At 39.7% G+C, this 12,590-nt stretch overlaps 1 protein-coding gene across 2 annotated transcripts in view; it reads left to right on the top strand.

Moving 5' to 3' along the window:
- The window catches only part of DCC (DCC netrin 1 receptor), a 1,110,025-nt gene that overhangs the window by 1,079,352 nt on the left and 18,083 nt on the right, over positions 1–12,590 (top strand). For both annotated transcript variants that reach the window (XM_032882476.1, XM_032882475.1), the window contains exon 27: positions 1,864–2,076. In XM_032882476.1, coding sequence (XP_032738367.1) covers positions 1,864–2,076 — 213 coding nt within the window. The remainder of the gene's footprint in view (positions 1–1,863; positions 2,077–12,590) is intronic.

Raw genomic sequence — 12,590 nt, 5'->3', positions numbered from 1 at the left:
TTCTTCTTCTTCTTCTTCTTCTTCTTCTTCTTCTTCTTCAAGATTTTATTTTTGAGTAATCTCAATGCCCAGTGTGGAACTTAAACTCACAACCCTGAGATTAAGAGTCCTTGCAGCCCCACCATTTTTTTTAAAGAGTTTTATTTTATTTTATTTTTTAAAAGATTTTATTTATTTAGTTAGCTACTTGACAGGGAGTGAGCACAAGTAGTCAGAGTAGCAAGTAGAGGAAGAGGGAGAAGCAGGCTCTCCACTGAGCAGGGAGCCCAATGTGGGGCTCCATCCCAGGACCCTGGGATCATGACCTGAGCTGAAGGCAGACACTTACCCAACTGAGCCATCCAGGTGCCCCAACAGTCCCACCATTTAACCTTGACATTTTGCATGCATGTGCCCCTCCCCTCCATGATAGGACTTCCTAGCTTAGAGACAGGAAACTCCTCTTGCCAGAGTTCTATCCAGTTTGCTGTCTTGATTACATTTTCTTTGAAGAAATCTTTTATCAAGTCTTTGCCTGTTTACTAGCTCTGGTTGCTAGGTGGCCATATCCTATCCTCAGCCAACCCTATGTATCCCCTGCCTCTGTCTTTGATTAGGGTAAGTCCGGAGGCTTCTCAGTGACCCAGAGGATCTCTAACCCTTTTTGAATATAGAAAAATGAGACTTAATATCAAACACCCTCTGAAGGCACATTTCATTCCTGCATATCTTTAATATAATGTCTTGATCTTTAGTGACTTTAATCTCTACTCTCTTCAGCATTATCATTTTCTTTCTGGCTCCGCTGCCCTTTGCTGACCTTACGGAGCCTCCCAGAGAGTTGTCTCAAAATTATCTCACAAACTAATTATGTCAAAATATTTCCTGGTTAAAAATTCCCTTCCAAAAGATATGTTATCTTCTGTCACTGCATCTTTTCCCACTTACTCAGTGGAAATTTCTTTAAAAGTAAATCATCAGAAATATCTTATTTCATCAACACTTGGACCTCCAAAGGAGCTCTTTGCATTTAAAGTTTCACCTGGACCTGCTGATTTTGAATACGGAGGATAAAAGTCAAGTCACGGTGTTCTTATCATAAGAAACTGCCTTGCCAATATTTTAGTCCCACTGAACTGTGTTCTCTGGAGAAAGGGTGTGTTTCTGTGCACGGAGTTGTCCAAATGCCCCAAAGGCGATCACAAACGACTGTGGGAAACCTCTTCAACTACAGTAATCTGACTGAAAATTACAAGGTTTGCTACCAAAGAGGAAAAATTACAATTCTGCATTCAGGTAGCTTGTTCCAGCAAAGTCATCTCTCATGTAACTTTTGAGCTGGCCGTGCTTCTTTTTTGCTATGGAAGACAATGATTGTGGCTATTATTTGTATCATTTTATTAGCAATGCCTTGAACACCTGGTAGCTCTGATTTGTTTGACAGTTGACATGGCATGTTTAAATCGCAGAAAAAATTGGCATATTGGCTGGTAGATAATAATGCAGCTGTAGCTGGGTTTGGGATATTGAATTTCGCTGGCATTGCTACTTATGAAAGGAGAAATAACTCTTTTTTTTCTTGCTTCATCACTTATGATTACAGGGCCCTGCCAGTTGGGGCAATAGAGTCAATGCTGTCTATATATTTTACTATTCTTCCTGCGAGAGGGATCCCTGTCTTGCTGGATCTAGTTCCATTGTTTAAAGGGGGTGTGCTATTATATCCCAGAAATGTATGAAGGAAGAGGAAGGAGAATGTTCATAACTTGAAGCAGAGATTGGCCAGATCCCGACATGTTTCTCTAAATGGAGACCCTGCAGCTGGCTTAGGGAAAGCAAGCTTTGTTCTGGAGTAATGAATGGATTTTCTTGTCTCCATTGCAGCGGTGAGTGAAGGACCAGCCAGCCAACAGCCACCCATGTTGCCCCCAGCACAGCCTGAGCATCCCAGCACCGACGAGGCACCAAGCAGAACCATCCCCACGGCCTGTGTTCGACCAACCCACCCACTCCGCAGCTTTGCTAATCCTTTGCTACCTCCACCAATGAGTGCAATAGAACCGAAAGTCCCTTACACGCCACTCTTGTCTCAGCCAGGTAAATGCCCGTTTGTTCACGTTTGAAATAGCTGTTATCCTCTGTGCCTCTCCTTAAGTGCATGAGGGTTCTGGAGAAGGCGGGATGCAATAAATCTGTTCACCATCGAGGTTCGTAGGACAGCTTGTAAGTATCTGCTTTGGCAAGCAACTGGCTGGTTATAGGTGCCTTTCATTCCTTTGGAAAGTCATTGATCCTGAACACTGCTGGAAACATTCCTGGTTCTTTAGACGGCCACGTGGATCCTAGAATTTAAGGCTAGGCACGAAGACTAGACATAGAGGTACAAAAGCCTGAAAAAAAACCACTTTTCAGAGCTATGCATGTAAACCCATAATTCTGCTTTGTAGCCTTTCAATTGTCGTCTTCCAGAGGTTCTTATTTCCAAGTTCCAGGGCCAGAAAGGAGAAGAATGCAACTTCTTAATTTTAGAAATGACAAAACAAAAACTTGGGTAGGAATTAACATCGCTATGCTAACTGTGATAGCCTGACTTATAAGAAATACATATTCCGTCATTCAGATGATCAAACTAGAGTTCTCATTTATATTAGGTCTTCCTCCACAGTTTCTGGGTACTCTGAAGCTCACAGCTCACAGCTGTGAGCTTAAAATTTCCTTGGTGATAAGTGGATAAAGGAATCCTTAGTTATGTTAATGAATGTGACTTTTCGTGGTTTTTGTTTGTTTGTTTGTTTTCTTGCTTGCTTATGAACATGAACTTTGGTCAACCCCCTCAAGGGTGGGGGCTGGTTGCTAGGAAGACCAACCATGACTAGAGAGTTGGAGCTTTCAGTCTCACTCCCAGCCTCCAGGGAGGGGAGAAGGGGAGGTGGAATCTGCCAAGGACCAATGACTTAGTCAAGCATGGCTATGCAACAAAGTTCCATAAAAATCTCAGAGGACAGGGTTTGGAAAGCCTCCAGGTCGGTTTACATGTGGAGATTTGGGGAGAATGATGGGACTAGAGAGGGGATGGAAGCTCCATGCTCTTTCTCCAGACCTCGCTCTATGTGTCTCTTCATCTGGCTGTTGATTCATATCCTTTATCATACCGCTTAATAAACCGGTAAACATGTTTTCCTGAGTTTTGTGAGCTGCTCTAGCAAATGCATTGAACTCAAGGTGTGTGGGGTGGGGGGAGGGGGTTGGTCCTTGGAACCACCAGTCTGTAGCTAGTAGGTCAAAAGCAGAGGTAGCAGCCTGGAGCGTGTGAGGAGCATCTGAAGTCAGGGGTGAGAGGCAGTTTTGTATGGCTGAATCCTTAACCTGTGGAATCTGTTACTATTTCCAGGTCGATCATGTCAGAATTGAGTTGAATTCTGAGACACCCTGCTGGTGTCTAAGAATTGGTTGGTATTGGTGGGGAAACCCCCTCCCTGCGACATTGGAATTAGGAAAACTAGCCTTAAAGAATGCCTTTCTAAGAAGATCAGTTGGCAGAGATGAGAACCAGAGTCCCCTCTTCCCAATGCAGTGTTCATTTGATTGCCTCAATTGGTGTCCAGTGGCACTAATCCAGAGTTCCTTTTTGTTTCTGTTAGGGATTAGTGGGGAGAGGGAGAGCAGAGAGGGGGAAAAGAAGAGGAAGGAGAAGGAAGAGGAGAAGAAGAAAGAGGAAAAGCAACAGATAGGATAAAAGATAGGCCAATCGATAGATAAGGAGATACATAAAGAACGACCTAGTGCTTAAAATTATTTGAAGGATTAGAATAATTCTTAACAGCCCCAATATATCAAGCACAAGATAGCAAAGTTCAGTGGTCCCAAGTAAGTAGAGGTGGATAGACACAGCTGGATTGGCCCATCTGTCATTTGGCAAATATATGTAAGTTTCTGTTATTCAGATCCATACCCACAGCAGCTGTAATCACTGAAATAATTTATAAGGCTCATGATGACTACAAAAGCTAGAAAAGCCACAATTGCAATTATAAATATTATCTAATTTGAAGAACGTTCCTTGTTCCCGGTACCATATTAAGTGATTCATGTTAATGCTCTCTGGTGTTCTGCCTTTGCTGTGGTGTGTGGTATGGATGCTCAGCTACCAGCTAACCCGGGGAGGTGGGATGGAGCAAGGGATGTAGGATTCCCGTCCCTGGGATGTTTGAAGACTGTCCTCTCTGACACATAATTTTGATGGCTGCCATGACTTCATTCCACAGGAAATAGCTCTCCTAACCCAAAAGAAGCCCACACTAGGATTTAAAAGAGATCTATATTGCCCAGACCCCTCTCCCCATCCCCCACATCTATACACTCCACTCACATTATGGGCAGAGTCTGCTACTTTATAGTGCCCTGAAACTATGAGGTCTTTGCTAATCGAGACAAGGACAGTTGGAAGCAAGAGGATTCATTTAATGAAATTCCTGTGTCCCAATCTCAATGCCTGGTGATTTCTGGTTGCACTGTTTACCACTGCAGTACCAACCAAAAGAACAGACCTTGGAGGTGACTGGTTTTCAACCTTTTGTTGAACTTGAGTTCTATGCCTGGCATGCTTCTGCAGACTTGTAACACTACATTTGATCCTCAGAGCAACTTTGCTACTTTCTTAACCCTAGTTCATGGCTACCAGAATGGTGACTCAGTTAATTTAAGTAATACAGTTAAGTCTGCACAACTACTGAGGGATGTATCTGTTCCTATTCTTTTTGGCTATAGCACAGGTTCTGAAGTTTGACGAACTCATTTGCACCTGTTATTTGTGTCTAACTTATTTAGTGACAAAAACAAAGATAAATTATTTAAAAACTTATTACCTCAAATCATTCCAAAACTCATAAAAAGAAAAATGAGAAACATCTGAAGTAACTTTGAGTTGAGGAATACCTTTTCCTCACAAGCCTTCCTCACTCATATTTTAAATGAGGAAAGGTAAGAGGTTTAACTATTTTATGTGGAAGAACACCAGTTTCATAATACCAAAAAACTAGGTGCCAAAGCACTTTAATACTGTTAGCTACTCTCTTTAGTTGGGAGTAAAAATTAACTGTGTTATCACATTGAGAAAAAAAAAAGCTGAAAATAAAATTGTGAAGTCGCTTTTAAAAGAAATTTTACCGTGGCAGAAATATTTGCCTTGGAACACACACTTCAAAATCAACCCATGCTCCAGAGAACTGTGGTAACAAAGAACCCTCATTTTACAAAGAACATCTGACAATAGACAGAACAAAGCCCTGGCATTGTTATTTACTACTTATTGTTTTCTTCCAGTTACAATAATAGAAAAGCGACCTTAAACAAAGTCTGACACAATGTAGCATAAATAAGCTTATTATGTCTTTAAAAGATGGGAAATAGAGTCCTTTCTGCTGTCTCTACACCTGTTCTCTCAAAAAATAAGCATATTTGAAGAACCATTCTTTGATCTAATGCCATGTGGGCAAGATCTCATTTTCTTTTATCTCCACTGTACACTTAAGGGCCTTCTTTTTATTAACTATCCATCTAGTTTTAACTATCATTCTTGTTTTTATTTAAACTGTTTCTTAAAAACTCTCTCTTTTTTTATGTTTTCCAATATCTCTGGGTTTTGGGGGGATTATCCGTTTTTCATGGTTCTCCTTTAAATGCCATCTTCCCCCACTCACCTTGAGGCATATCCTGCCATCACTTTGGAATTATTAAATGTCTTTCCTTTTCATGTTTCTCCTTCATTGTCTCCCTGTGATTCCTGTTCATTTCATAATGTCTTACCTCGTGATTTTCAAATAAGTTCTCCCTGCATTGCTTCTGACACATGGTAAATAGTATGCTTTTAAGAAAGGGCTGATGTTTACTTATTCTAATAGAAAAAGAAAATTAGCAGACTGACAAATGTATTAGCTGTGACATTAACTACATGCTTCTTAGCCTAAAAGATGAAATACTTAGAGCTTTCAACAAATTTTAATTCTAAGAAAATCATTACTTTAGTCAAACTGATTGATGAAGTAAAGTCATTCTCTTGTTGGCTTGAAAAAAAAAATACCTCAAATAATTTTACTTCGGATTTCACAATAAAGGACTGAGTAATTTCTAATGAATTTATCTTTACTTACTGCAAGTAATTACTTTAGAATATGGTAATGTGAGGCATTGCTATAATTTTTAAAGATCACCCCAAATGAGACGCTCCTTCTGCTTTGAAACCGCTTGAATTAGGATCAACGAAGAAGCTCCTTCCCTACTCATATTCCCGTGTGTGGTTTTTTTAAGGGCGGCATCATTGATCTGTGCCTCAGTTGGACTTCCAGTAATACATGTGGAGCTGCGTTCTCGGCGTGTGACGTATAGGGCAGCGCATAGTATGCAGTAACTGTCTCCACGGAGTTGGGGAGACTTTTTCGGTGTTTTTATAATAGTTTAATTAGAAAGTCAACTGGCTGTTATAATGACTGAAATTCTGTCCACCTGAAAACACAGATTTGTTCCTTCATTGTTTTTTTCTTTTTCTTTTCTTTTTTTTTTTTTTTTCCCTTTCCACCTGCCGAGTTAAAATTTAGTTTCCTGGACTAGAGTACTTTATGGTGTTTCTTACAATTTCATCATCCCCTCGTGATAAAGTGGTTCGGTTTCGTAACGCTTCCCAGTGAATAACTGTGCGGTCCTGACGCATTTCAGGAAGGCTACAATCACTGCACTTTGCAAATCACAGATGCGGACGTCTAAGTGATTTGGCTTCGTCCCCTTTCAGGTTAAATAGAAAATGTTTGATGGAGTGTTGCGCTTCTGGCATTATAGATCTGATATAAATTCTACAAAGGGCCAAGATAGGGTGTTTGTTTTTTTTTTTCTTCACTAGTGAAAATTCCTTTTAGCTGTGAAATGATCAGCTGCACTTTAAATGAACCTGGATTAGGAGACCATTTGTCTTCTGAGGCTGTAATTCTAAAGAGAAAGAAAATGTGACCTCTTAAATAGTGACTTTAATACTAACTAGTGACTGTTTTACATCGGCCCCCTGGAGTTCTTGCATCTTTGTAAAGGGGCTCATGGGTTTTATTGCCCTCCATTTACACATTGCGTTTCCACATGTTTTCTTGTATAAAAGCAAAAACCTAGAAGATTCCAATCCTTCCAATCTTCGAGGAATCAATATGTCAGTGGACATGACAAGACCAAAACTCATCTCATTGTACTACAAAATTGAGTTTGATTTTCCTTCTGCAAAATGTGGCATGTGCTTCCATTTGTCTGAGGACTGAGGACAAGGAGTGTGTGGAGGTGGCTGACAGTGGACAGGAAAGGCATTTGATTTATATTTTATGGCTGGTTGGGAAATCATGTGTTCCTACTATAACCTGATCTTTTTGACAGGCCTCATTTCAGTAAATATGCTATCACACAAAACTGCCAATAAATTACTATAACACATTAATACAATTGCTGCATTCCCTGAGCCACTTGTAGGCCACCATAGAGGGTGTTCATCAAGGAGACCGAAGGAGTGTTCCATTCTGCTGAAATCAATCACAGACAGAGGTCATGGGAGAGCAGACATCCTTCCACAGGTGAAACAAGATGGTCACTTTTCAGGTCAGTCAGGTCAAATAAATCATTGGCACAGCCAAGTAGGAGAGATATGTTGATTTGACATCATTGGGACCAATACCATTAATCAAGTCTGATGGGGAAAACGACACTATCTCCTGTTACATTTCATCTCATATGTAAGATCATCTCTGTTTTCATTTATTTGTTTCTGTAGGCAATTCCTTGATGTTCTCCTGTCTTCATTCTTAACAGATTTTTTTTGATAGGTGAAATCTAATTTTATTTGGTCTAGACATCCTTAATTATCCCTTAGGAAAAGTAAGTCAAAATTACCTCATATATCACCAATGTTTGTGACTCTGGAGCCTACTTGGTATTTTAATAAAACATTATTTCCTCTAGTACGGGGTTCCAGTATTTAAAGAGGAAAGAGCTCTTCTAATTGCCTCAAAGGGAGGGAAATGATTGCTAGAGGAAACATTAGAAGTAAGTCATATGACTGGTGTGTCATTTACAAATGACAAAACCAAAGCCTAAAAGACTAAGCAGCTTCCCCAAGGTCAACAATTGAACTAATGGCCAAGTATAAGAATTCAGAGAAATAGAATATTGAAGAGAAACAAAGGATTTTATTTAACTTCTTTGTGATGTGAATAGCTATTCTTAGTTCAACTTCCCCACCCCCACCTCAGGGCCTCTAGGATATTCCTACTTATTAAATATCCATTAGAAAGAATTGTTGCATAGAAGGTAGTTTGATTTATTTAGCTTAGCATTTGAGTAAATGTTGTATTCCTTCACGTAGGCTAGATGGAGGAAAGAAGTTCTAGCAAAAGTCATGACTACCCAGGGACTCGGGGCTAGCTCCCATCTGCTTAAACTCACTTGTACAGCCTGCCAATGTCCCTCTTCAGGACAGTAGGGAGACTGGGACCTGTCATTTGTTGCTTCCAGTACCACACACCACAGGTAGCCAAGGCTTTGGAGTCCAGCAACAAAAATAAAGAAGAATAGAAGGAAGCATAAAGTGAACATAAAAATCAAGGCACATGAGAATATTACTCAGGTTGTGAGTTAGAAAATGTCAGGGTCAGCGAGCATGAAAAACAAACAGCTGGTGTTTCTTTAGAATTGCAAAAACCTGTTGGGAGGACGGAGGACAGTTGAGTCAAAATCTAAGTCCTTTCAACCAAACTTCTGCTCAATTAAAAAGAATAAGAGAAAATATTGCACCAGAAACAGTTATATCAATATATAAAATTGAGTTTACTTGTCAACTTAATGCAGTTAAACTCTGGGGTTAAAGTATTGAGTTACCACCTACATAATCATAAGAGAAAATGAAAAATATCTATTTTTGGAACTTCGTTACCAAGTAGACTACATACATTTGAAACATACAATTTAAGAACGTCCTTGGATTTTACTGGGGAGTGGGTGGCCCGGTGAGTGCCAGAGAATGATAAGGAAAAGGAAAAGGTTGAGCAATAAGTTGTTTTCAAAGCAGCAAACATTCCTTTCACATTTCCTAAGAATGTCATAGGTCACATGGTTAACTCCTGCTATGTAAATTTTGTTTCTTATGAAACATCTTGAGGATCAAAGTGTCTTTTTCTAAAATAAGCTTACGTAAAATTAATAAGGTTAAGGCTTTAGATTTTGCCGCCTTTTATAGTTTATAAAGGACCTTTCCAAATGAATTCATGCCTAGCAGAGAAGTAAGAAGTAAGAAGAAGTATAATCACCATTACTGACACAGAGGGAGACACTCACAGAGGTTGGATAACTTGTAACTTCTCTAGGATCACATGTCATTGTCCTCAGGACCTTTATATAAGCCACAGTGAGCACTCAATAAATATTTGTGGAGCTGATCAGAATAGAATAATAAAGGTAAAAGTCAGAAATTGAATTCAGGTCTTCAATTTCAAGTCAGATGATGATTACGGGTGAAGCAAAGCAACTTGAGAGTTGGCAAAAGGATTAGAAAAGCTGAAAAATTTACAAAGTCACAACCATCTGAGCCTAAGGTATTATGTTCTGAACTACGTATAACATCTTATTCCAAAGCTGAATTAAATTGCATTGAGTGGGAAAACAAAACAAAACAAAAACAAAAACAAAAAAAATGATAATGAAGCCACCACCCCTGGAAAATCTATTCATTAATTTAACATCCATACTACAATGGAGAATGACATCCACCTTCTTCATAGGAAGACGGAGTGTGGCTCAGTGGAAATAGAGTCCTGAGTCTTTCCATTTTGCCAATTTTGGAATGAATTTTGCTCCCCTGAGTCCTACTTACTCTCATCTGTGAAATTTGATAGTCTTTCATCTCTAAAGAGGAATGAAACATATGAAATTCTAGCAGTCTTATTTACTGCAGAAACAAGGGTGGATATTCTATCTGTATTTTTTCTTTGCTTTGTCAAAAAGTATGAGTAAGAGAAGGGGTTTCACTCAAGTAGATTCTGAACTCATAGTGTGCACTGTCAATACTGACAGTAGTTGACGGAATTCCTTATAGTTCACCAATTAGCATCAGGTTTCTGTTCCTTTGGGAGCAAGGGGAAATTTTGAAACAAATAAAGTGTTCACATAAACCTCTGGGTTAATGGAGTATTGAAAATGTGTCGTGAAAAATCTAGCACACTGAAAACAAAAAAATCCCTGTGATATTAAAATAAAGTAAGAAAACCATTGCTGAAACCATTTAGAGCTCTCTGCCTTCGTAATGTTTATAATGTTTATCTTACTGGCAGGGACTTAATGGAGGATTCAAGTGCCCTGTTAAACATCCTGTGTATTTCAAAGCTAGGGTTGATGTTCTTATTACTAGCATCTTTTTATTTACCAGAAAGAAAGTCAAGACTCTCAAGAAAGAATGCCTTATCTTTTGTGGTAAAGGGATTTTAGCAAGCTGCTGTTACTTTCTTGCCTTCTTCCTCTCCTCCTCCTCCTTCTTTTCCTCCTTCTCCCCCCCACCCCCGCTTCCTTCTTCTGCTCCTTCTTCTTTTCTTCCTTCTTCTTCTTCTTTTTTCCTCCTTCTTCTTCTCCTTCTTCTGCTTCTCCTCCTGCTTCTCCTCCCCCTCCTTCTTTTTCTTTTCTCTCTCCTTCTTCTTCTTCTTTTAGTGAAAAACAATGATAAGTAAGCTCTATTGATTTCAAACCAAGAGACATATTATGACCTAATTGCATATAGAGGCTTATAGGAATTAAGAATAATGATATTCGCAATGATACTCTTTTCACATCTATTCCAATGTGCCCTTCTTAAATGTACTTCTTCCCATATCCCATCCTTTTACCCAGTTGTTGTATCTGTGGTCACCTGAGCCACTGAAAGAGCATATTTCCAATTATAATAATGCGTTGACCTAGTCTACCTTTCAAGGTTGAGATAGCTAGTTTAAACTTGTGTTTCAGTCGGTGTTGCATGTAAAATTATAGTTATTTGTTTGTTCTCTTTTCAGCTACTCTTTGGAGTGGTGCCTCAGTTAGTTCTTTGAAATAGGTGGCTTTGTGCATAGGATCTGAGCTGATGCCTACCTCAGGGCAGGACTAAAGGCAGCACAGTGGGGCCATGTGATGAGAAGTATATCCCAATCCCCCGTTCTCTTCTCTGGCAGGAGCCACGTAGGACTGAAAGAGCATTTACAGGAAAAAAAAATATGAAAACTCTAGGACCCAGCTTCCTTGCTCATTGGCTGGGTTAGTGTCAAATAAGTCGCTTAACCTCTTTAAGCTTTCATGTCTCACCATAAATGGTAGAAATAAAATCTAGTGTGGAAAGGGCTTGTTCATGTAAAATGAATTATACTAGTTAAAAATGTGAGCCCTGCATCCAGGAGCTTACGATTTGATATAAGCGGGAGACCACACTGAGGTATAAATTGGTCCTGGTGAAGTCCTTATATTCAGAAGCTGTAGGATCCAGTGGAAGGGGGGTTAAAATAAAGTCTAAGGGTGAAACAAGATCTAACTCCAGAATGTTTTATTTCACCACCTGTGTACCCACCAGAAAGAGGGCTGCCCTTGTACCCTTGCACAAAGAGTGGTGAACAGACGAGAGCAGAGGGTCTGTCTGCTCAGAGCTGTCCGAATACTGTTTCCTGAGTATAGAGAGAAGTGTGGCCTCTTCCAGTTGAACAGGTCTTGCTCTCAAATTATAAATATATCCAACAGGCAGGAAGCTCCCACCAGACCCTTTAAATAACCAAGCGGCATTAAATCACATTCCCTCTCTAATTTCTTAATCTGTTTTTACCAATTGGTATGAGAGCCCATTCTTCAAACCCAGTAAGGATTTATGTCCAAACCGTGTACAGATTTGGTGGCCTTCTCTCTTAGAAACACTGCATTTCCTAAATTGCTTCTCAGGACGAACCAGTTTAACATAACTAAAGCCCATGGAATTTCCCAGACCCCAGCTCTAATATCTGACTTAGCTCTTCCCTGCATTAACTCTCTGCAAAGAGAATAACAGGGCAAGGAAGAATGCAAAGTGGGGAGCAAGAATTGAGCTGTTGAAAGTGGGAAAAAGAAGTTATTTCTCAAATATATGTAAAACATTACTGACATCTTTGTCTTCTCATATATTTTATTTTATTTATTTTTTTTAAAGATTTTATTTATTTGCCAGAGAGAGAGAAAAATTACACACAAGCAGGCAGAGGCAGTGAGAGAAGCAGGCTCCCCGCCTAGCAAGGAGCCCGATGCGGGACTTGATCCCAGAACCCTGGGATCATGACCCGAGCCGAAGGCAGCGGCCCAACCAACTGAGCCACCCAGGCATCCCTTATATATTTTATTTTATTAGAAATATTATATATAGTATGATTCATTTCCAAATGTGATTTGACATTGAGTTTTTAATTCTAAACTCTTCATGAACATGACTCGTTAAAGCCACACTTCTTAAATTTGGCATGCCGGGGAATAACCTACAGATCTTATTAAAACACAGATTCTGACTCAGTGGCTCTTAATCCGTACCTTAGATTCTGCATTTCTAAGAGGATTCC

Source organism: Lontra canadensis, unplaced genomic scaffold (genome assembly GCF_010015895.1).
Source record: "Lontra canadensis isolate GAN:19392208 unplaced genomic scaffold, GSC_riverotter_1.0 scaffold82, whole genome shotgun sequence".
Taxonomy (NCBI): domain Eukaryota; kingdom Metazoa; phylum Chordata; class Mammalia; order Carnivora; family Mustelidae; genus Lontra; species Lontra canadensis.
Note: the sequence above shows the minus strand (reverse complement) of the source record. Positions and strands in the feature narration are given on the sequence as shown.